At 45.4% G+C, this 24777-nt stretch overlaps 1 protein-coding gene across 2 annotated transcripts in view; it reads right to left on the bottom strand.

Moving 5' to 3' along the window:
- Window positions 1–21056, bottom strand: part of FSTL4 (follistatin like 4) — a 456287-nt gene extending 435231 nt beyond the window's left edge. The window contains exons 1-2 of one of the 2 annotated variants that reach the window (XM_032628573.1): window positions 20840–21056; window positions 13130–13265 (exon numbers count right to left, since the gene is read on the bottom strand). In XM_032628573.1, the coding sequence (XP_032484464.1) occupies window positions 13130–13255 (126 nt within the window). In that variant the 5' untranslated portion in view covers window positions 13256–13265; window positions 20840–21056. The remainder of the gene's footprint in view (window positions 1–13129; window positions 13266–20839) is intronic. The other variant, XM_032628572.1, reaches the window with a different exon arrangement.
- Window positions 21057–24777: the final 3721 nt, after the last annotated feature.

Genomic DNA, 24777 nt, shown 5'->3' with positions numbered 1-24777 from the left:
GACAACCCACAAGAGACAAGTCACAGAGAACAAATCAAGCGGATGACTGGGGCCTAACAGAGCTGATGCTGCCAAGTGCCCGGACAACGGAAATCAGAGCCCCACTGACAACACGTGGCCTGATGTCCTGCTTACAATCGTGGGAAGTTTCCTAGAGAGGCAGAGCTTATTTAGCAGCAGAGACATACAGAAAATAGATGAGTAAAGGCTCAATTAAAAGGAAGAATAATGGTTTTCTGTGAACTCATAAATGTTTATTTTCCTGGGTCACAGAACTTTCAGAGCCAATTAAAACTCTGTCAACTATGATCTCAAAATACTAAAGGGGAATGCAGTGCAGTAACTGGTACAGAGTAGAAGGTTTGCTGGGAGCGGCGAGAGAGGAGAAATATCCAACACAAAGAACAAAGACAGCGGCTTCGCCTGTCCAAGGATAAAAATGAAAACAAGACCCCCGAACACAGCACCAACCCGGCAGTTGTGGTCCCCAAGGCAGCCTGGCTGGGTGCTGGGGACAGAAACTGGGCAGGACACCAGGATGTCTGGCACAGAGGCAGTGATGGTGAGAGCATGGGAGTGTGGGCCGACCCTCTGGATTTAAATCACCTGTACGTAAGCCAGGGCGGAACTCTGGGTTCAGAGATCTAAGTTTTCTTATCTGCCTGCTTGCTTGAAAATAGGTGAAAATGACTCAGACCCAGGCTGTTTCAATTCACCTCTCCCCTCACCTATCTGCCCCTACCTGCCCCTGCCTCCCCTCACTGGAAGCCAATTTCATGGCAAGCTCTTTCTCGGCATGACTGCTGCCTTTGTGTTTCTCTCCTTTTTCTGACTGCAGTCAGCGTCCTCATGTTAGCAAGAAGCTAAAAAAGGCCAGGGTTCATCACCAACTGGATTCTCCTTCTTGGATGTGTGCATAGGGGGTGGTGGCAGGGGATACCTCTAGGGCTTTTCTGCCCACTATCCTCCAAGACTGGAAGTATCAGGGCCTGTTCACAAGCACATTGAAGCTCAAGAGACACTGGATAGGAGTAGGTATAGCCCACACTAACTCTGAAGGTGGAAATCAGCTCATCCTCCCCTGGGGCTTGGAGTATCTGCCACCACCCTTCACCTTGGAAATTGGATTTACTCACATCTGCAGGTGGGAGATTGTGCTCTCCCAATTTTACCTAAGAAACTAACATCCGTACCCTCTGACACACAGTAATGGACAGCCACGGCCGAGAGCTGGAGGAGCAGAGAAGAGGCCTCGCCCTCCCAGAACCAGCCCCACAGCAAAAGTCCCGGATTCATATAAGGGGTGCCATCCGCATCCCAGTGCGCCATGCCAGTGAAAGGCCCCACTCGCGCCTCCTGCTATGACACTACACCCAGAGTCTCGTCTTCTTTGAAAGCTGCAGTTGGTACCAGGGAGTGTTTAGGAAGGGTGACTCTGCAGAAAACAGACATAAAAGCTGCATGCCGGCCTGTACTGCAGATGAGGCTTGGAAAACGCTGAGCATCCAGCCTGCACCCTGTCTGTTCACAGGGAGGAGGGAGTTGGTTTTCTCCACTCCCACAGTGAGGGGCCGGAGTGATCAACTATTCTTCCCCGGCAATCAATCAAAAGGAAGTCAGGGATCGGGAAGATGGCGGAAGAGTAAGACGCGGAATTCACCTTCCTCCCCACAGATACACCAGAAATACATCTACATGTGGAACAACTCCTACAGAACACCTACTGAAAGCTGGCAGAAGACCTCAGACCTCCCAAAAGGCAAGAAACCCCCCACGTACCTGGGTAGGGCAAAAGAAAAAAGAATAAACAGAGACAAAAGGATAGGGACGGGACCTGCACCAGTGGGAGGGAGCTGTGAAGGAGGAAAGGTTTCCACACGCTAGGAAGCCCCTTCCGGAGCGGAGACTGCTGGTGGCGGAGGGGGGAAGCTTCGGAGCCGCAGAAGAGAGCACAGCAACAGGGGTACGGAGGGTAAAGCGGACAGATTCCTGCACAGAGGATCGGTGCCGACCGGCACTCACCAGCCGAAGAGGGTTGTCTGCTCACCCGCAGGGGCGGGCGGGGCTGGGAGTTGAGGCTCGGGCTTCGGTCGGAGCGCAGGGAGAGGACTGCGGTTGGCGGCGTGAACACAGCCTGCAGGGGGTTAGTGCGCCACGGCTGGCCAGGAGGGAGTCCAGTGAAAAGTCTGGACCTGCCGAAGAGGCAAGAGACTTTTTCTTCCCTCTTTGTTTCCTGGTGCATGAGGAGGGGATTAAGAGCACTGCTTAAAGGAGCTCCAGAGACGGGCGCGAGCCGCGGCTAATAGCGCGGACCCCAGAGATGGGCGTGAGACGCTAAGGCTGCTGCTGCCGCCACCAAGAAGCCTGTGTGCAAGCACAGTTCACTATCCACAATCCACTTCCGGGGAGCCTGTGCAGCCCGCCACCGCCAGGGTCCCGGGATCCAGGGACAACTTCCCTGGGAGAACGCACGGCGCGCCTCAGGCTGATGCAACGTCCTGCCGGCCTCTGCCGCCTCAGGCTCGCCCCGCATCCGCACCCCTCCCTCCCCCCAGCCTGAGTGAGCCAGAGCCCCCGAATCAGTGGCTCCTTTAACCCTGTCCTGTCTGAGCGAAGAACAGACGCCCACCGGCGACCTACACGCACAGGCGGGGCCAAATCCAAAGCTGAGCCCTGGGAGCTGTGCGAACAAAGAAGAGAAAGGGAAATCTCTCCCAGCAGCCTCAGAAGCAGCAGATTAAAGCTCCACAATCAACTTGATGTACCCTGAATCTGTGGACTACATGAATAGACAACCAATCATTCCAAATTAAGGAGGTGGACTTAGCAAGATTTATGACTTTTTCCCCTTTTCCTCTTTTTGTGAGTGTGTATGTGTATGCTTCGGTGTGAGATTTTGTCTGTATAGCTTTGCTTTCACCACTTCTCCTAGGGTTCTATCCGTCTGTTTTTCTGTTTGTTTTTACATTTTTTTCTTAATAATTATTTTTTATTTTAATAACTTTAGTTTATTTTATCTTTATTTTATTTTCTTTCTTTCCTTCCTTCCTTCCCTCCTTCCTTCCTTCCTCCCTCCCTCCTTTCTTTCTTTTCTTTCTTTCTTCGTTCCTTCCTTTCTTCCTTCCCTCCTTTCCTTCTTTCTACTTTTTCTCCCTTTTATTCTGAGCCATGTGGATGAAAGGCTCTTGGTGCCCCAGCCAGGAGTCAGTGCTGTGCCTCTGAGGTGGAAGAGCCAACTTCAGGACACTGGTCCACAAGAGACCTCCCAGCTCCACAAAATATAAAATGGTGAAAATCTCCCAGAAATCTCCATCTCAACACCAGCACCCAGCTTCACTCAACGGCCAGCAAGCTACAGTGCTGGACACCCTATGCCAAACAACTAGCAAGACAGGAACACAACCCCACCCATTAGCAGAGAGGCTGCCTAAAATCATAATAAGGCCACAGACACCCCAAAACACACCACCAGAAGTGGACCTGCCCACTAGAGAGACAAGATCCAGCCTCATCCACCAAACACAGGCACTAGTCCCCTCCACCAGGAAGCCTACACAACCCACTGAACCAACTTTAGCCACTGGGGACAGACACCAAAAACAACGGGAAATATGAACCTGCAGCCTGCAAAAAGGAGACCCCAAACTCAGGAAGATAAGCAAAATGAGAAGACACAAAAAAACACAGCAGATGAAGGAGCAAGATAAAAACCCACCAGACCTAACAAATGAAGAGGAAATAGGCAGTCTACCTGAAAAAGAATTCAGAATAATGATAGTAAAGATGATCCAAAATCTTGGAACTAGAATAGAGAAAATGCAAGAAACATTTAACAAGGACCTAGAAGAACTAAAGATGAAACAAGCAATGATGAGCAGCACAATAAATGAAATTAAAAATACTCTAGATGGGATCAATAGCAGAATAACTGAGGCAGAAGAATGGATAAGTGACCTGGAAGATAAAATAGTGGAAATAACTACTGCAGAGCAGAATAAAGAGAAAAGAATGAAAAGAACTAAGGACAGTCTCAGAGACCTCTGGGACAACATTAAATCCAACAACATTCGAATCATAGGGGTTCCAGAAGAAGAAGAGAAAAAGAAAGGGACTGAGAAGATATTTGAAGAGATTATAGTTGAAAACTTCCCTAAGATCGGAAGGGAAACAGTTAATCAAGCACAGGGAGCACAGAGAGTCCCATACAGGGTAAATCCAAGGAGAAACACGCTGTCAAAAATTAAATACAAAGAAAACATATTAAAAGCAGCAAGGGAAAAACAACAAATAACACACAAGGGAATCCCCATAAGGTTAACAGCTGATCTTTCAGCAGAAACTCTGCAAGCCAGAAAGGACTGGCAGGACATATTTAAAGCGATGCAGGAGAAAAACCAACAACCAAGATTACTCAACCCAGTAAGGATCTCATTCAGATTTCATGGAGAAGTTAAAACCTTTACAGACAAGCAAAAGCTGAGAGAGTTCAGCACCACCAAAGCAGCTTTACAACAAATGCTAAAGGAACTTCTCTAGGCAAGAAACACAAAAAAACGAAAAGACCTACAATAACAAACCCAAAACAATTAAGAAAATGGGAATAGGAACATACATATCAATAATTACCTTAAATGTAAACGGATTAAATGCTCCCACTAAAAGACACAGACTGGCTGAATGGATAAAAAAACAAGACCCATATATATGCTGTCTACAAGAGACCCACTTCAGACCTAGAGACACATACAGACTGAAAGTAAGGGGATGGAAAAAGATATTCCATGCAAATGGAAACCAAAAGAAAGCTGGAGTAGCAATTCTCATATCAGACAAAATAGACTTTAAAATAAAGACTATTAGATGAGACAAAGACGGACACTACATAATGATCAAGGGATTTATCCAAGAAAAAGATATAACAATTGTAAGTATTTATGCACCCAACATAGGAGCACCTCAATACATAAGGCAAATACTAACAGCCATAAAAGGGGAAATCGACAGTAACACAATCATAGTAGGGGACTTTAACACCCCACTTTCACCAATGGAGAGATCATCCAAAATGAAGATAAATAGGGAAACACAAGCTTTAAAGGATACATTAAACAAGATGGACTTAATTGATATTTATAGGACATTCCATCCAAAAACAACAGAATACACATTTTTCTCAAGTGCTGATGGAACATTCTCCAGGATAGATCCTATATTGGGTCACAAATCAAGCCTTGGTAAATTTAAGAGAATTGAAATTGTATCAAGTATCTTTTCCAACCACAATGCCATGAGACTAGATATCAATTACAGGAAAAGATCTGTAAAAAATACAAACACATGGAGGCTAAACAATACACTATTTAATAACGAAGGGACCACTGAAGAAATCAAAGAGGAAATCAAAAAATACCTAGAAACAAATGACAATGGAGACACGATGACCCAAAACCTATGGGATGCAGCAAAAGCAGTTCTAAGAGGGAAGCTTATAGCAATACAATCCTACCTTAAGTAACAGGAAACATCTCGAATAAACAACCTAACCTTGCACCTGAAGTGATTAGAGAAAGAAGAACAAAAAACCCCCAAAGTTAGCAGAAGAAATCATAAAGATCATATCAGAAATAAATGAAAAAGAAATGAAGGAAATGATAGCAAAGATCAATAAAACTAAAAGCTGGTTCTTTGAGAAGATAAATAAAATTGATAAACCATTAGCCAGACTCATCAAGAAGAAAAGGGAGAAGACTCAAATCAATAGAATTAGAAATGAAAAAGGAGAAGTAACAACTGACACTGCAGAAATACAAAAGATCATGAGAGATTACTACAAGCAACTCTATGCCAATAAAATGGACAACCTGGAAGAAATGGACAAATTCTTAGAAATGCACAACCTGCCAAGACTGAATCAGGAAGAAGTAGAAAATATGAACAGACCAATCACAAGCACTGAATTTGAAACTGTGATTAAAAATCTTCCAACAAACAAAAGCCCAGGACCAGATGGCTTCACAGGCGAATTCTATCAGACATCTAGAGAAGAGCTAACAGCTATCCTTCTCAACCTCTGCCAAAATATAGCAGAGGGAGCAACACTCCCAAACTCATTCTACAAGCCCACCATCACCCTGATACCAAAACCAGACAAAGATGTCACAAAGAAAGAAAACTACAGGCCAATATCATTGATGAACATAGATGCAAAAATTCTCAACAAAATACTAGCAAACAGAATCCAACAGCACGTTAAAAGGATCATACACCATGATCAAGTGGGGTTAATTCCAGGAATGCAAGGATTCTTCAGTATATGCAAATCAATCAACATGATACACCATATTAACAAATTGAAGGAGAAAAACCATATGATCATCTCAATAGATGCAGAGAAAGCTTTCGACCAAATTCAACACCCATTTATGATAAAAACCCTGCAGAACGTAGGCATAGAGGGAACTTTCCTCAACATATTAAAGGCCATATATGACAAACCCACAGCCAACATTGTCCTCAATGGTGAAAAACTGAAAGCATTTCCACTAAGATCAGGAACAAGTCAAGGTTGCCCACTCTCACCACTCTTATTCAACATAGTTTTGGAAGTTTTAGCCACAGCAATCAGAGAAGAAAAGGAAATAAAGGGAATCCAAATTGGAAAAGAAGAAGTAAAGCTGTCCCTGTTTGCAGATGACATGATACTATACATAGAGAATCCTAAAGATGCTACCAGAAAACTTCTAGAGCTAATCAATGCATTTGGTAAAGTAGCAGGATACAAAATTAATGCGCAGAAATCTCTGGCATTCCTACACACTAATGATGAAAAATCCGAACGAGAAATCAAGAAAACACTCCCATTTACCACTGCAACAAAAAGAATAAAATATCTAGGAATAAACCTACCTAAGGAGACAAAAGACCTGTATGCAGAAAATTATAAGACACTGATGAAAGAAATTAAAGATGATACAAATAGATGGAGAGATATACCAGGTTCTTGGGTTGAAAGGATCAACATTGTGAAAATGAATCTACTACCCAAAGCAATCTACAGATTCAAGGCAATCCCTATCAAACTACCACTGGCATTTTTCACAGAACTAGAACAAAAAATGTCACAATCTGTATGGAAACACAAAAGACCCCGAATAGCCAAAGCAATCTTGAGAAAGAAAAACGGAGCTGGAGGAATCAGGCTCCCTGATTTCAGACTATACTACAAAGCTACAGTAATCAAGACAGTATGGTACTGGCACAAAACCAGAAATATAGATCAATGGAATAGGATAGAAAGCCCAGAGATAAACCCACGCACATATGGTCACCTTATCTTTGATAAAGGAAGCAGGAATGTACAGTGGAGAAAGGACAGCCTCTTCAATAAGTGGTGCTGGGAAAACTGGACAGGTACATATAAAAGTATGAAATTAGATCACTCCCTAACACCATACACAAAAATAAGCTCAAAATGGATTAAAGACCTAAATGTAAGGACAGAAACTATCAAACTCTTAGAGGAAAACATAGGCAGAACACTCTATGACATAAATCATAGCAAGATCCTTTTTGACCCACCTCCTAGAGAAATGGAAATAAAAACAAAAATAAACAAATGGGACCTAATGAAACTTCAAAGCTTTTGCACAGCAAAGGAAACCATAAACAAGACCAAAAGACAACCCTCAGAATGGGAGAAAATATTTGCAAATGAAGCAACTGACAAAGGATTAATCTCCACAATTTACTAGCAGCTCATGCCGCTCAGTAACAAAAATACAAACAACCCAATCCAAAAATGGGCAGAAGACCTAAATTGACATTTCTCCAAAGAAGATATACAGACTGCCAACAAACACATGAAAGAATGCTCAACATCACTAATCATTAGAGAAATGCAAATCAAAACTACAATGAGATATCATCTCATACCAGTCAGAATGGCCATCATCAAAATATCTAGAAACAATAAATGCTGGAGAGGGTGTGGAGAAAAGGGAACCTTCTTGCACTGCTGGTGGGAATGTAAATTGGTACAGCCACTACGGAGAACAGTATGGAGGTTCCTTAAAAAACTACAAATAGAACTACCATATGACCCAGCAATCCCACTACTGGGCATATACCCTGAGAAAACCAAAATTCAAGAAGAGTCATGTACCAAAATGTTCATTGCAGCTCTATTTACAATAGCCTGGAGATGGAAACAACCTAAGTGCCCATCATTGGATGAATGGATAAAGAAGATGTGGCACATATATACAATGGAATATTACTCAGCCATAAAAAGAAATGAAATTGAGTTATTTATAATGAGGTGCATGGACCTAGCGTCTGTCATACAGAGTGAAGTAAGTCAGAAAGAGAAAGACAAATACCATATGCTAACACATATATATGGAATTTAAGGAAAAACAATGTCATGAGAAACTAGGGTTACGACAGGAATAAAGACACAGACGTACTAGAGAATGGACTTGAGGGTATGGGGAGGGGGAAGGGTAAGCTGTGAGAAAGCGAGAGAGTGGCATGGACATATATACACTACCAAACGTAAAATAGATAGCTAGTGGGAAGCAGCCGCATAGCACAGGGAGATCAGCTCGGTGCTTTGTGAGCACCTAGAGGGGTGGGATGGGGGGGTGGGAGGGAGGGAGACGCAAGAGGGAAGAGATATGGGAACATATGTATATGTATAACTGATTCACTTTGTTATAAAGCAGAAACTAACACACCATTGTAAAGCAATTATACTCCAATAAAGATGTAAAAAAAGAAGTCAGGGGCATGGGGAAGGAGCCGTGGGGGGAGAACAACACTAGAAAGGGCAGGAGAACATTGTCTTAACTGCAATCAAATGTGCAAGAACAAGGACACTTATTACGGAAGAAAAATATTTTTTAAATTAATGCTTAGTCTTAGCAGCCTGAATGCCCAGCCAACGCTAAAAGAAGCCAGAGCATTTAAGTTCTCTGCAATTTGAAGGTGTCCTCACAGGGACAGGAGTGCAGTCAGTGTCAGGGGCCAACACTTGCAGAAGGGGAACGGGCTGGTCAACCAGGGTAGGATCCTGCTCTCTTAGGCTGACCCCTGGATTTAGGGAGGACAGGAAGCATCCTGACTACTGATACCACTCCTACTACCTATTGTTTTTCCTCAAAGACTCTTATGAGGGCTTCCCTGGTGGCGCAGTGGTTGAGAGTCCGCCTGCCGATGCAGGGGACACGGGTTCGTGCCCCGGTCCGGGAAGATCCCACGTGCCGCGGAGCGGCTGGGCCCGTGAGCCATGGCCGCTGAGCCTGCACGTCCGGAGCCTGTGCTCCGCAACGGGAGAGGCTACAACAGTGAGAGGCCCGCGTACCGAAAAAAAAACAAAAACAAGACTCTTATGAGACTTCACACACACTGAAAACAAATGGTGTCTGACATCAAAGCATATCTCGGGTCTATAAGCACCAAGGCATACAAAGCTAACAATTTTAAATGGAACCAATATTAATATTTACAGGTATTTAGTGCATGACTAGAAGCCATGGGTATGAGCAATTTTGGAAAAGTTCAGTAAGACCAAGAAGGATGCATAAGGCTGTGTAACGGCCACCAACCAATCCCAGAGCCCAGCGGGCGATGGCCACACAGTATCCAGGGCTCAAAGGGGAGGGGACCTGCCCACAAACGTCTGCCCCTCAAGAGGGACGTCCCTAGGGACTGTTATCACATCCCTTCTCACTTTCCTGTTCTCCCCAATATAAAATTCTACCAATATTGATTTTACTACTGTATCTATCTTGGCCAGAGTACTGGGGAAAGGGGGAAAATAAAATATAACTCTATTTCAGAATTTCGATAAGTTGTATCTCTCAGAATTGTTTCCTCTGAATTCAGAATTGCATTAGGATTCTAGATCATGCCCTGCCACTCAGCTCTTTATTAAAGAGAAACTCCACCCAGCTACATTTCTTTTTATCGACGTTTGTAAAATGGTAAACTCCTTGAAGCTATTTCAACTGCAGTCTTTGTACATGAAACAATAATTTAACACAATTCACAAGTGTTATAATTGCTTTAAAAATGTGCAAGCACACACACATTGGTCATTTAATCCTTATTTACCCTTAGGACACTCAAGTAATTGGTATAATAACTTGAAAGGCAAATTAAATCTTCTTAATGCTTTCCAAGTACTTAAAAAAAGCTTAAGTCAATGAATGTTTTGGAAAGTACTACGATCAGGAAGAAAATACACACTGAAACATTTTACCATTTAGTTCCTGGAAAGGTTTTTATTCATTTATTTATTGAGTCTCAGGAAACTGTTGGTTTTGATTCTTTTAGAAAATAAGACTGTCTGAGGAAACTGCTAGAGGAGTTTAATATGGTTTAGGCAGTGAGTTCTGGATATATAAAGAGCTACAATTCAAAGAAGAAACTACCCAGAACCTGTTACACAGAGGACTATCTTGGATGTTGACAAGGTACAAGCTTGGCTTGGTCCACAAACTGCTAACAGATTTGCTGGGGGGACCATTCATGTCCACACCAAAAATGAGCCTGCTGTGCAGGGAGGTATAAAAACTCATTTAAATACATGATAGTCTAATGTGAAATTTGAAAGCACCAAGATGACAACATGACTAGTACCAAATGTTGAATAAATATCAATTGACTCAAAAACTCAATGAGCCTCTATTTTCCTCTTAAAATTATTAGATGCTGTAAGGAAGAGAAAGATGAAGATGGCTTCATCCATATGCTAAAGTACAAATACAAGAGTTAAGAAAAAGATAGGAAAGACTAAGACTAGGAGTTCAGAGAAAGAGATCAAATGTAACCAAGAGTGGTCAAAGAAGACTCTAGGGCTTCCCCGGTGGTGCAGTGGTCGAGAGTTCGCCTGCCGATGCAGGGGACACAGGTTCGTGCCCCGGTCCAGGAAAATCCCACATGCCACGGAGTGACTGGGCCCATGAGCCATGGCCGCTGAGCCTGTGCTTCCAGAGCCTGTGCTCCGCAACGGGAGAGGCCACGACAGTGAGAGGCCCGTGTATCGGAAAAAAAAAAAAAAAAAAAGAAGACTCTAGAGAAAAGTTAAGAACCAGAGCTGGGCCTTGGAAGAGGGGCTGATTCACACTTGCAAAAGAAGGGGACGGCACTGGGGCAGGAGGACCCTAGTGAGTGAGGGCACGGAGGGGCTATGCATCAAGTGTCATCAAGGTCAGCAAACTAACCAGTTACGCTACATGTCCTGCCCACTCTCTCTAAACATTCAGAGGCTGTCCTAGGTCCTGGGCCCATTCACATTGTCATCATCTCATTTCACAGTTGACAGAGGCAGACCCAATGAGCAGAAGTTACAACACTTCACGAAAACTCAGTCTACGGCAAAGAGAACTGGACGGGTAGGGCGGTTGTTCCGGCCTTTGGGAGTCCACAGAGGCATCACTTCCTTTTCCCGAAGCAGTTAAATTCCCGAACCTGGGAGACAATGGCATCTCCAGGTCTCTATCCTAATGGGGTGAAGGGGGGAACACAACAACACCCCCAAACAAAAAAAAAAGCCTCATTTCTTCAGAATGAGCATCATCTACTCTTTCTTTGGTACACAAAGAATTAGGGTGGTAACAACTAAAATAAAGAGACCCTAGGTTGCTATCAACTTACCTTCAATTTACCTCCAGCTAAATCCCACCATAATAGGCTTGACTCTTTTAATTGAAATAAGTGATTTAAAACAGTGGGCCCATGAGCCCCGAAAGTAAGAGCACTAAATGCACATAGCTTTGTGTTTGCCTGCTTGCTTTGCTATTAAATATTCAACAATATATTGATAGGACTTAAACGATCATTTTTCCTCTGTATGGATATGAGTATAACGATTAAACGATTCCCATTGGGAAATGCTGGGCTCGCTAGCAAGTCAGCCTTCAGACTCTTTCCCAAGAACATTAAGTTGTGTCCTTCATGGATTTAGATGGGAGAGACAGTGTTTCTGTTTAATCATCTGCTCGCCACAAAGGGAAGCCACAGTGACTTCAGCAGGAAAAGAGTACACATTAAATTACTTCTGTAGCTCCCTGAAGATTAAGGCCTGTAGCTTTGGGACTGAGTTACAATTAAGTAATAATGAAAGAGAAATCGTGTCTTTTGCTCAAATAACGCATTAATCCTACCATATAGTGTGTATCGTTATTCACTCTCCAGGTAACGTTGACTTTTGGGGGTGATTTTTCTTCCTCATTCCACAGGGCAGGAAGCACGCACAGAGAAAAGGAGAAGGGGAGGCACCACGGAAGACAGTGGCAGTTAAGATGCCCTGGAAAGCTCTCAGGTAAGAATTAGTATTCATCACGTCATCAAGAAAATCCTAGGTGGTTTTATTGAAAGGGTGTAGTCATTGCTCAAGGTTCAGCATGTACAAAAAAATCAGCACGTGCAGAAAATCTACATCCCTCATGAGCCCCAAATTCATGAGGCCTACTACCTGAGCAGGGCTGGTTGCAGTTCACGACTCCTTTTCACGGCTTCAGACCAGAGTTCACTAAGCAATTAGCAGGATAGCAAGACTCTCCCGGGAGGTATTTGAGAACAAGTTTTTCAAGCACTTTAGAAGCATTTATATATACCTAACATGCCATTAATCATTCTTATCTGTTCATTAAGGCCGTCTCCCTTAGGACCTCTACCCTCCAGTTCTTACTCAGCCTGGTTCTTGTTATCTATATAGCTGAAAAGAAGTCTATTTCCTTTATAACATATTTTTTAATTAAAAGACTTCATTAATTCACATGGGTGTGCTCCACCAATGAGTCAGCACTTTCAGAGTGCTATTAAATATACACAAAGGCCGTTCTCTGGTGGGTCTGTGTGGAAGACAAAACATGCAACCATAGCTTGATCTGGGGATACATTTTTGGCACTGGAGAGATTTTAGACCATAACTTAACAGCATGATATAAACCTCCTGTCCTTATCAACACACGTGGCTTCCTTCTGTCCCCTACCAAAAAGGGGGCAGGATTTTAATTTTCACTGCAATCTACTTGATAAAAACTAAAGGTGGAACGAAATTAGATACTCTAACATTGAAAAGCGATGAGTTTTAAATGGCAAGTCAGCCGTGACGTGACTATACCTCTTCCCGGGACTCTCCCACACCCATGTTCAATCCTCTGCTGGTTCCTGGGTTCATCCACCCCAGCGCAGCAGGCAGGGAGGCTCCAAGCAGTGTGAGATGCAGCCAAAAGCATCCTGGTTTCATTTTGTTGAGTCTGTTGAGAAAATGACAAACACTCAGAACTAAGTGCCGCAAAGTGTAAACATGTCAAGGCGTAGTTAGTTAGTGAGTAGCTGTGCTCCAGAATCAGATAAATCCGAGTTTAAATTCTGGCACCAACCGTTCTGCTTTCCTGTGGAGAAGTTATAATACTTCGGAGCCTAAGTTTATTCACCTCTAAAATGGGGTCAGAATATGTACCCAATAGCACTGCTGTGAGGACTGAAGGAGGCAGGGCTGGCACATAGTAAGAACTCTAGAAATGCTAACTGGTATGTAGAAACCCACTTGAAATGCACCCGCCACTACATCTGCAAGAACAAATGAGGGTGAGAAGGCGGAGGCACCTCTGTTAGGTTACCCTATGTTCACGCTTCTGTTTCCTCAGGAAGTATTTGCAGCTGGGCACACGAGTGCTCAATAAATGCTGACGAGGAATCGTGTTAAACCTGTAGCACTCCTGTTTGTAGATGATGCCTCAGTTAACAAGATAGGGAACTTCAAGACAGCATTAAAGGGTCTACTATTTTTATTTTTGTTTCAAGACCAGTCCTTGTAGTAGAATCCCAGCATCCAATGGATAAGAGGATTTCAGTAGCATTTAAGATATTTCCTGAGACTCACTTGATAGATTGTCTAAGAAATGGACAGTTGAAAGTAATCAAAGAATCACATGGATGAAAAAAAACTACGGGTCAGCTATAATAAAAATTCAACTCCCTAACATATGCTGGGCATTGTGTTAAGAGGACAAAGACACAGACTGGTGCATTTGTCCAATTAGCTGTACTTTTTAAGGCTTCCACTGTGAACATATTCCAACCTTAATTTCAGTATCTCTAAGAAACATATCCAGATAGAACTCATCATGCAGTGTTTAGAACTCTTACTCAAGGAAACTTGAAGAGTTATTAATTTCTGTGAGCACCATACAATCCAGTGCTTAACTGCATGTGGTCCACACTGCATCCTGCTCATGGCTGGGGAGATGAAAACACACAGAGCTCCTTGGAGGCCAGCACCCCCATCACTTGGCTTAGGACTGGTCATGAGCAGGTGTCCGAGTCAGAGATGATTAGCTGCTTGAGAGACCTTACAGCCTGTTTGCGGGGTCCACCCGTGCTCACCCCCAGAGCCAACAGCTTTGAAGGATCCCTGCGGTACACAAGGGGAGGTATCAAATGATCACTAGCGCTGATGCCAGGGCTGCCAAACAAATACACTCCTGCCACATTCCAGGTTTCCTTTGGCTGCCTTCCATACCCAAATAAAGCTGCTGCTCCAGATTTGCTTTATGTCCCCAACTTGAAACAGAAATGCCCACAGGAAAGTGAAGTCAAACTAAACATTGTAGGCATATAACACTGGCCTGTGAAAGGCAAGGTTCTAAGTTATGACTATCTTTTAAGAGAAGACATCTCTTTTTTCTTTTTCTCTCTTTTTTTTTTTTTAAAGAGTCCACAGGCTCCTACTCCTACCTCTGTTGCTTCGGCCGTTCATCTTTGACATCTGGAGGGAAAGCTAGAGTTACTGGGGAAACGATCCGAGTGGCTAGTAAATACAATCTGAAGGTCATGGTCTCAGCACAGTCGGCACCAGCTCCTTCCTCTGAAGAAGGCAGAGTGGAGCAGAACGCTGCAGCATTACCAGCAGCCACCCAGCGCTACGCTCCCTGTCTGGGGCTCCAGCTAGGGTATGTGTTCTTACAGGGATGAGGAGAGAAAAATCACATTTGGGACTAAAAGAGAATAAAAATGACTTCCCTAACTGCAACCAGTTTTTCTAAAAATAAATAGGGCAACTCCCTACTCCCCATAAATTATTCTCTTCTGAACACAGAGCCATCCATGTTCCAGAGACGGCAGAAAGCAGTTGCTGGATTTTCGGAATTTTTTTAAAACCAGCAAGAGTAACTCAAGCTAGAACTAGAAAGACACCGTTTCCTACTCTACTTTTATTAATTCTTCCCTACTTATCCACCATCAACCAGTGCTCATGGAGTGAGCATATATATAAAAGGTCTTCTTCTCTCCCTTTTCATGCCTTCAAGCCCAAATAAACTAAAAACAGCAAGATAATCAAAACTTACTCTAGATAATGTACAGATGTCAATCCCTGGAGTTATGAAATATTTGAGCCACAATATCTAGTATTTAGTTTTCATTTTGCCTAGTAATCCAAGACCAATTATTTTGGATGTTTTATTATTAATGGATAATATCAGAAAAAATTCTGTTCATTTCAATTGTTTTGGGAAGCGCCAAATCACTTCATTTAAGAGGGTGTGCCCAGACCTCTGGCATTAAACCAGCTGTTCTGAGATGTGTTTCAGGAAGCTGAACTGCAGCCCTACTGCACCTGGAGTCATCTCTGGTTTTGTCTGGTTTGTGTTGAGAGTTCCGTAGGATTTCATTGGATGACAGGGAAACACACGAGCCAGGCCAACTACTGAAATATTCCTAGGCAGCCTCTCTGTAAAGTTTATTTCAGCTTGGCCACCACTAGATCAAACTTCATTTGCACGGCAGATGAGTCTGAGATGTCATTTTATACTCATGGTGACTGACAATTCATTCCGTCTACAGCAACAACAGTCTTAAAATTTACAACCCAAGTTTTATGACAGTGCGGTTCATAAAAAAAGAATACTGCGTCTAAATCAATTTTGATGGTCTGTCTAATAACCAAATAGAGACTATCTATTTGATTAACACATATAGCAATTACTATGTGTCAGGCACTGTTCTAAATGCTTCATAGGTATTAACTCATAATCCTCATTTCTACTCCGTGAGGAGGGCAATGATTATCCTCTAGTCAAATGACAGAGGAAATGGGTCACAGAGAGGGTTAAATACCTTGCCAAGGCTGCATGGCAAATAAATGGCAGAGCTGGGACTCCAAGACAGCCAGGTGGACTTGGTGTCTATACTCTTAAACCCCATCCCCTGCTGCCTCTTGATACTTAGAAATATTTTATTTGGATGAATGGTTGGTTTTAGATGGGGAAACATCTATGTACAGCAAGATTAGAGGCCATGAGCCCCAAGTCTATCCTCTAACAGATGCCAAGAGCTGTGTTCCTCCAGCTTTCATGGCTCCGAGCAAGGCCAGAGGGGGAAGCCAAGCTGCCCCCCTCCTACACTTCACCCAGGATGGGGCCACTCAGCATGCTCTCCTTGGTCTTCCTTGGTGCTGCCTTCACTGGCCAAGAATGTGGTTGAAATAAAGAAACCATGAGGAGATACAAAGGATACCAGGCATCAAGAGTACCCTTTAGCTCATGGGCAACACCAACCAGCCTGGTAGACAGTCACTTTGGGCAAAGAGGACCTGTTGGAAGATTACTCATCAAATTCAAATAGCCCTACTGGCCCTCAGATGGAAGAAAATACAAGAATCTCCCTGTCAAAGAAACGGGAAGGTACCACTAATAAGGTCACAAACCCTCTTTTTCAACCTAGAGCTCCTTTTGAAATCAATTTAGGTTTATAAGCTTCATTCAATCCATGCTAGAGTCCCAAGATTGGTTATAAATCTACCCGAGATTGTTCTCATAAAAGACCTGGAACTACCTTTCCTTTCAAACAACTCGTAAGACACAATCACTTGATATTTAAGACATCTCGTTTCCAAGAGAAGTACTTCACTGCTTCCTCTGAGGTTTCCCAGCTGAGCCTCATGTTTCCCCATGCTCAGGAGAATCAGGTGCCAGGCTGGCCACTGCACAGACAGGACACCAAAGGCCTAGAAGGTGGAGGGATTCACCCAATGTATGAAGCCAACTCAGTAGCCAAACCTAGACTAAAACTCAAGCATCCTGACCCCTAGGCAATTGTTTTGTTTCTAACATAATCACAAATTTATGGATGGAATATGTATGCATTCTCTGTTTAGACAGACTGATTTTGCTTTTTTTAGTTCAAGATGGGCCCCATTAGATCATATACCCCTTGCTGTGACAACCACAGGATTTTCTGGTGCTATAAGTTGATATCATGCTATTATTTATTTCCACTTAAAATTATAGAGGTACGACAAATCTGTAGAATGTAACATTCCAAATACTGACTTGTTTTTTGAAGGAAGTTGAAAAACTGTGACCTAAGAATGCAAATGACCAGGGAGAAATTGGTATGAATATGTAAACTCCAAATCTACCCCACCAGAGAACATACAGCAGCATGTAAGCTGTCTTTACTGAACACTGTCAGAAGGCAAAGAGAAGCACAGGCATGAGTACAAACTTCTCTTTCCTCCTCCAGGAATCAGCCCTGTTTGGGAAGAATGGGAATTCTGACCCTTGGAGCTTTTGGGAAAGCTATTCACTGGTTCGTTCTCTCTCATCCTCTCTCAGAATATGGTGACATTACCAGACCAGACACTATGGAATAGTCACACGGAAATGGCTTCTCTTTGTAACAGACAGGACCAGAAATTATGAAGATGATTTGGCAGAACTAAGCAACACCACCCATCCTTGAAGAGAATGGTAAAGTCTGTGATTTTGAGGCACCTGAATTTCTAACCTAATTGAAAAGTGTATGCTCTAGCCAATTACTTTTAGGTGCATTGCATTTTACACATGGGATGTTGGCAATCAACAAATAGGAACCAATTGGGGACCACCAAAATCCTACAGTTCTCTTCTGTATGCCTGCCCAATGTTCAAAGAGAAAAAAAAGGCATATCAACTCCAACCTAAAACCAGGAAGCTGTATGCTAATTTCTTCTGCAAGGTTTAGGACCCCAGTTTTGATTTGTGATGTTTTAGGAAAAAAGGAAAGGGTTCAAACTTCCTAAAATCATCTCTAAAACACCAATCCAGGGAAATTAGGCATGGAAACATATGAAGCCAACCCTGAAGCAATCCATAATGAAGTTATATTGCATTTCCTATTAATTATCTACTTGGTATCTTTGGTTAATTGTTCCAACATTTGATAAATTTGATATCTAAATTAGTCTATGTGCAATGTGTAAGTCTATGACATTCCTATTTACTATGAAGTTAACACACAGAACCCTCACCCTTTCAACATTCAGATTATGCCTCCTAAGTACCATGTTCGCTCCACTGTAGTTCTATTTTACTTGAAGTTGCATGCCTTGTGTTATGCACCAAGATAGAAAATGTAAGGAAAGATGTGTTATTGAAATAACTGCCTAATTTGATTAATTAGTAAGCACAGAGCAACACAAGAAAGTTGAGTTTGCAAAGAAATACCAAAAAAAGCAAAGTGGCAATTAAGGAGATTTTTAGGAAATTCTGACTAGTCAATGACAATTTCTGAAATGTAATGTTGTCAAACAAAAGCTCACATCATGAAGATCACTAAAAAAAAAAAAAAAAAAAAAAAGACAGAAAAAGGCTGCAGCCCTTAAAAGAAGAATCCTGAGTGACTGGCAGGTCAAGGTAGAAAAATCCAACCTACCACTCCAGGACACAGCCAAAATGATAAAAGTTCTCACCATACCCAGAACAAGCTGGCCCCTCTCTGGAACAAAAAGCCTTCCTGGAACTGACAACAATTGAGGGTGGACAAAAAATTTGAAGAGAGAAAAATCCATTGGAACAACTTTCATTAAGCAATTTTAATTCATTACATCAAAGACTATTTTCTTGCACAACCTTTGGCTCTGTCTGAAGTCTTTGGAGAGACGGGCTTTTTCCCTAGCATGGGAAGAAAGTGAACATTCATCTCAGTGCGTTTAAACAGAAATAAACTAGTAATGCTGCAGTGTCTTCTCACAAAACTAAGATGGAAAGCAGACATGTGCTCTGTGGAGCATCGGCTCAGGTCTTCCATTAGAGTTACTGCCTGAGGGCTGCTGAGCCTCTGGGGTCAGAGAAGCCGTATCCCTCACTCCCTTGAGCATTTGCTTCCCAGGTGAGCCCTCCACCTGACCACTGCCCAGACCCAGAGCCTGTCTGGGCCATTCCAGGATTAAAAGGACACTGTTAAAAGTCATCTCTGGCTTTCCCCTAACCTGATGATAGGAAAATAACTCGGGACTTTTGAGAAAAGTCCGAATTTCTTCCCGATCCCTTTTCTCCCCTCTCGGATTGTGTGATAATCAAAATGTGCACCAAGAATGGGCTTAAGTTACCGCGCCCCTTCTACTGAAATTCTGTTTCTGTTTGGCTCAGAGAATGTGGACGGATGTTTGCGTCTCAGGAGCCCATCTAGTACCATTCCTGGTGCACAGGCTTGCAACAAATTCACTAAGGGAACAGACCAAAGCTACCGGCTCCGCTCGCCAGAAACCTCGGCGGAAGCGACACCTAGAGGGGAGCGGAGGAGAGGCTGCGGAAGCGCTATTCATCAATGTCGGCGACAGTTATCAGGAGAGAGGTCGTCTGGACAGCGCATGTGGGACCAACTCTCTGGGCTAGACGCAGACCTAGAAGGCCCAACTCTGCAGGTCCCCAGGAACTTACATAGACGGACACGCTGCACGGGATGCTCGCCACGTTCTGGGCATGGTGAGAAACCCTACTGCTCCAGCAGGTTTCTGTTCCTGCAAGAGGGGCGGGCGTCGAAGTCCTCAGGTGGCAGGCCTCAAGCGAACTCGCTCGGGGCACCGCTTTGTCAGTTGAAGGGAGCCCCGAAGGCTCGCGCCAAGCTCTTCCCCAAACTCGAGGCCACACGCGCACCCAAAGCGGATAGCTCTGCCTGCTTCGCCTAAGTCCCCCCGAAACTTGGAACAGGTCTTTTGCTGGCGCCAAGAGGAGTGGAGATCACCCACATTACAAGCTGTTAGGACCAAGCCCCCTGCCTGAACATCCCCCCCAAACAAATTGCCCACTAGTGATTTCCCAACAAATAACACCGGCCGCTTGCTTGGAACAACGACCGGCCCGACCGAGCAGAAGGAGAGCGGCGGGCTTGCCGGAGCCTAGTGGGGTCCCGGGTCCTTCCCGCCTCCTCCGCGAAGCCCAAGCGCTCAGCCCCGGACGCGGCGGCCCTCGGGGTTGCGAAGGCCACGCCGGGCGCCGCGGGCCCTTCGGGCTGCAGCGAGCAGACACAAGTTTCCCCGCAAAGCTGGAGGAAAGAGGTAGTGAGGACGCCCGCCTCGCGCCCCAGCCCGGGGCCAAGGGCACGAGTCCGAGCCCAGGTGCAACCGCTCTCCCGTCTCGCCGAGGCCGCTCGGGGTCCAGAACACAAGAACGGCACCTGAAGGGTCTCGGAGCCCGGCGCCCGCTTCGGGCTCGGCTCAAGTGGTTCATGCGCGGTGCTCTGCGCGCAAGCCCGGTCACTCCGGTCCCCACTGCAGACCCAGGCCACACGCCTCGGCTCCCCAGCCTTTACCCCGAGTCCTAGCTCCGGCCGGGGTAGCCCTGCCCAGCCCGGGTCGCGGGGTCCCGTGCCTGCCTCCCGGCAGGCGGGCAAACTTGGCTCACCAGGCGCGGCGGTGAGGACTAGCAAGCGCCCGGCCGGGCCCTTCAGGGAAACGCGGGGCCGCGAGCGCTAGTACCCCAGCGGGGCGCAGCGAGACCGGTTGGCGGCGGCGGGGGCGGCGGCTTGGCACCCTCCCCACGGCCGCTCCGAAGCTGCGCCCGCGTACCTGAGGCGGCCGGGGGCCGAGGGGAAGACCAGGTGGCCGGACTCGGAGGGCGAGAGGGAGCGCCCCGTGGTGGCAGCGGAGACCCGGTCCCGCGTCCTTCGGTCGGTCTCTCTGGCTGTCGGCGGGTCCTGGGCGCGCTGGAGGCTGTCGGGGCTCCAGCTCTCTAAGCCGCCGCGGCCCGCTGCTGTGGCACCACCGCCGCGGCTGCCCTATTTCTGCCGCCGGGACCGGAGCCCGTGACGTCACCCTCCGGGCCCCGCCTGCCCAATCGCCGCCACCTGTGCGCGCGGCCCGCCCGACCGCCGCTCAGACCCGCGCGGGGCCCGCGGCAGGTGCGCGGAGCAGCCGGGCGCGCACTCGGGGCTGGAGGACTCCCGGCGCTCCAGGGCGATCTCTGCAGCCGCAGGGGCACGGGGTGCGCTCCCGGCCCTGGCTCTGTGGAACCCGGCAGCCGACGAGCTCTCCCACCCCCCAACACACTCCTCCTCTCCTCTGGCTCTTTTCCGGGCAGGGTTCCCCAAGTCTGTGCTCTCAATATGCGCTGCTGGTCTCAATCAGCAGCTGTAGCTTGTGGAGCTCAGGCGGGCCAGTACACCGCACCAAGAGAGCTGTCCCTGGACGCAAAGTCAAATGACGCTCCCCCTCGCTGAGAGCCAACAACCTGCGAAAGAGCGACGTTTTTATTTCTCTCTTCTGAATCTGCCTTCTCTCACTGCAGAATCTCACTAAATCCTGGGCATACAGAGGCAGTCCCAGTTGACATTTGCCTAGCCTGGCCAAGCTGTGACCAGAGAGTCCCTTCTTCTCCCTTGGAACCAGGCATGAGGCCTGGACCTCATCCCCAAGCCTGGGGCTCCCAAAACTTTCTGGATCCCTCTTCAACATCCACAACTTTTGGAGACCACAGCCCAGTGATCATTTTGTTTCCATTAATTGGCCTAAAGATCAGTCTTGGTGCCCAAATAAACTGGAAACAACTTTGTAACTACTAGGGCCCCCAAAATGGTCATACTGTAGCTCCAATCTGGCATCAAACTTAGGAGTAGACTCTAGCCAGTCTAGGCTGTGGTAACTGATGGGCAGGAGACTTTTTGGGGGAAAGCCTCCTACTCTGGCTGTGTGGGTACCAGGTGACTTCCTGGCTTAGGGGAACAGTGTCTTGTTCATGCCCCTGTGACCTTTCCTGGCCTGAAGGAGGGGCAGAGGGGCTCTTTTGAGGTTATGGTTAGTTAAATATCAGGAGAAGGGGAAGAAAAATAGAAAGCTGACATGGAGGAAGAGGTGTTAGATTTGTTCTTTCCTTCAACAGATATTTACTGGGCCCTCCTGTCTACCAGGCATGGTACTAGGTGCTGGGAGACAGCAGTGGATGGGCCAGCGTGGTCCCTGCCCTCTCATAGGTTTTGTTCTGGGATGCAGCCCACCCTCTACTACCACTCAGCTTGCAACCCGGAGCCAGTCATATTTCTGCTATTGGTATGTTTCCCCATCCATAAAATGAGGACTTGGAGGAAGCCTGGGTGACTTCCAGGGCTCATTCTGCTGTGACTTCCTCCATGGATACCATGATTTGTGCTCAAAAGGATAAAGGCTACTCCATGCTCCATGTCCCTGGCCTTGGCAGGCATGATACTCTCTCAGAATTGACCATGACTCTTTGCCAAGGCCACCCCTGACTGAACCTCCAAGGCTGGCTTGTGACCAGATTCTCTGTAGCTGGATCAGGAAAGGGATGGCACTGTCCATCTTGGGAAAAAGAAAATTAAGACTGAGCATAAAAGGAAGCAGGGAAGTTTGGAAACATCCTGAGCCTCCCCCTGAAATTTAATTCTAAGTCGGTGGTCAAGATGGAGCCCCACAGCCTGGAGGCTGGGTTCACCTCCCTTCACAGACTTTGAGGTGTTTGGAAAAGCCAGTTTCTGTTCTCAGCTCTGAGCACAAAGTCCCTGAGTCAGCCTAGTGGCCCTATTACATAACCAAGGCAGGCCTTGGGGTGTGTGTTTTTAATAACTTCAGGGTCATACGTAAGTCAGGATCTGTAAATCGACCAAGATCAGAAATAGCTCTGTTTAATGCAGGGACTGGACTTCCACAAACTTCCTCTGCTCCCCAAAGAAGGGCGGAACGTAGCTGCTGCAAATCAGATGCACGGAATATCCCTTAGAGATAATGCTAACAACTGAAGTGAGCTATTGTGACTACTGTGCATAAAATAAGACTGGAATTAAAAGTCACCTTGGGGCTTCCCTGGTGGCGCAGTGGTTAGGAATCCGCCTACCAATGCAGGGAACACGGGTTCGAGCCCTGGTCCAGGAAGATCCCACATGCCGCGGAGCAACTAAGCCTGTGTGCCACAACTTCTGAGCCCGTGCTCTAGAGCCCGCGAGCCACAACTACTGAAGCCCACGTGCCTACAGCCCGTGCTCCGCAACAAGAGAAGCCACCTCAATAAGCCCCCGAACTGCAACAGAGTAGCCTCCGCTCGCTGCAAGTAGAGAAAGCCCGAGCACAGCAACCCAGTGCAGCCAAAATTAAATTAAATAAACAAATAAATAAAATTTTTAAAGTCACCTTTGAAAAAAAAAAAGGTGAAGTGTGAATGACAAAATAAAACAAGCCTTCAGGGAAGCAGCATCGGATGCCAGCAGACCTTGACACCTCTTTGAATTGCTCTGTGCTTTCACTTCCCAGGGCAATTCTTGGTTTAATAACAGTCCCCAACTTGGAAAATCGGCTAGATTTTACACAGAGAATTTCAGAATTTGCCTGAAGCCCTGTTTCAGAACTTGCAAGCATCCTGATGGTTCTCAGTAGCCAACTATGACGCTTAAATTTTGAAATCATACAATTTAGTAAATTTGAAAGGAGGAAGTTAAAAGGCAACATAAATTCAGACTACTGCCCGAGGCAGACTCAGAGACACACAAAAGAAACTTATCAGTGTATTTTTACAACATCAAGAAGTTTAAAAATCCCCAATATATGTTAGGGATTTTACTTTACCAGTTTTAAAACATTTTTCTATTTCTAATCTCACCAAAAACACAACCACATGACCAAAAACAGCTGCCAGATAATGTGTCTCCTACAGGTCATTTCAGATTGCAGCTGTGCATCAGGATACCCAGAGATGACACATAGTCGTGGGGGTCAGAAGGAAGCAAGACACCTCCTCCAGATTCTACCGAAAGTTACCCTGTCACTAGCAATGGGTCAGGTCTACAAGGGGCTGATCAAACAGTCCCAGAAATACCCATTAGAAGCCAGTCCGGGAGGTCACATGAGAAGGTGGGAATAGGCAGGGAACTGTCTTCCTTGTCTTACATGATTTAACATTCGGCTGCCTGTCTAAAAATGTCTTAGCAAATCTTCAAACCAAACTATGCAGCTGATTGAAGAAGCAGTCTGGATCTTAGGAGAGCCCTGGACAGAAAGGCAAAAGGACTGGGTCCCTAGCCTGCCTCAGCCCCTCTCTGGCTTTGTGAGTCTGGAGGAGTCCCACCTTTTCTGGTTTGTTTCCTCATCTCTCAAGAAGGGGTTGGGAGAGGAGTGGGAAGTGGTCATACTCAATGAACTTCTGAGGCCATTTTCAGTTCTGCAAGTCGATGCCTATATTTTGCTAGAAGTTATAGCTACTCTGATCTAGAGCTATGACGTTAAAGGTTTCCCTTAAGTCTAATCTTCCCTTAAGTCTAATTCTTAAGTGATGATTCATGATCATCTAGAAATTAAGGCAATGGAGGCAACAAATTCAAAAACCTAGACCTAAAATCACACTCAGAAATAATTATTTAAAACTCTGATTTAGGGAGAAAAGGAGCCAGCATGGAGATAAGGTATTCATTCAAGAGATAACTGATTTGGGAAATTTTTCAAGGCAATGAAGAAGTGGTATAGGGTCAGAATTTTAATTAAGAAGGTAGGATGAATGAGAAGAT

Source organism: Phocoena sinus, chromosome 3, assembly GCF_008692025.1.
Source record: "Phocoena sinus isolate mPhoSin1 chromosome 3, mPhoSin1.pri, whole genome shotgun sequence".
Taxonomy (NCBI): Eukaryota; Metazoa; Chordata; class Mammalia; order Artiodactyla; family Phocoenidae; genus Phocoena; species Phocoena sinus.
This window is presented reverse-complemented; position numbering and strand designations above follow the sequence as displayed.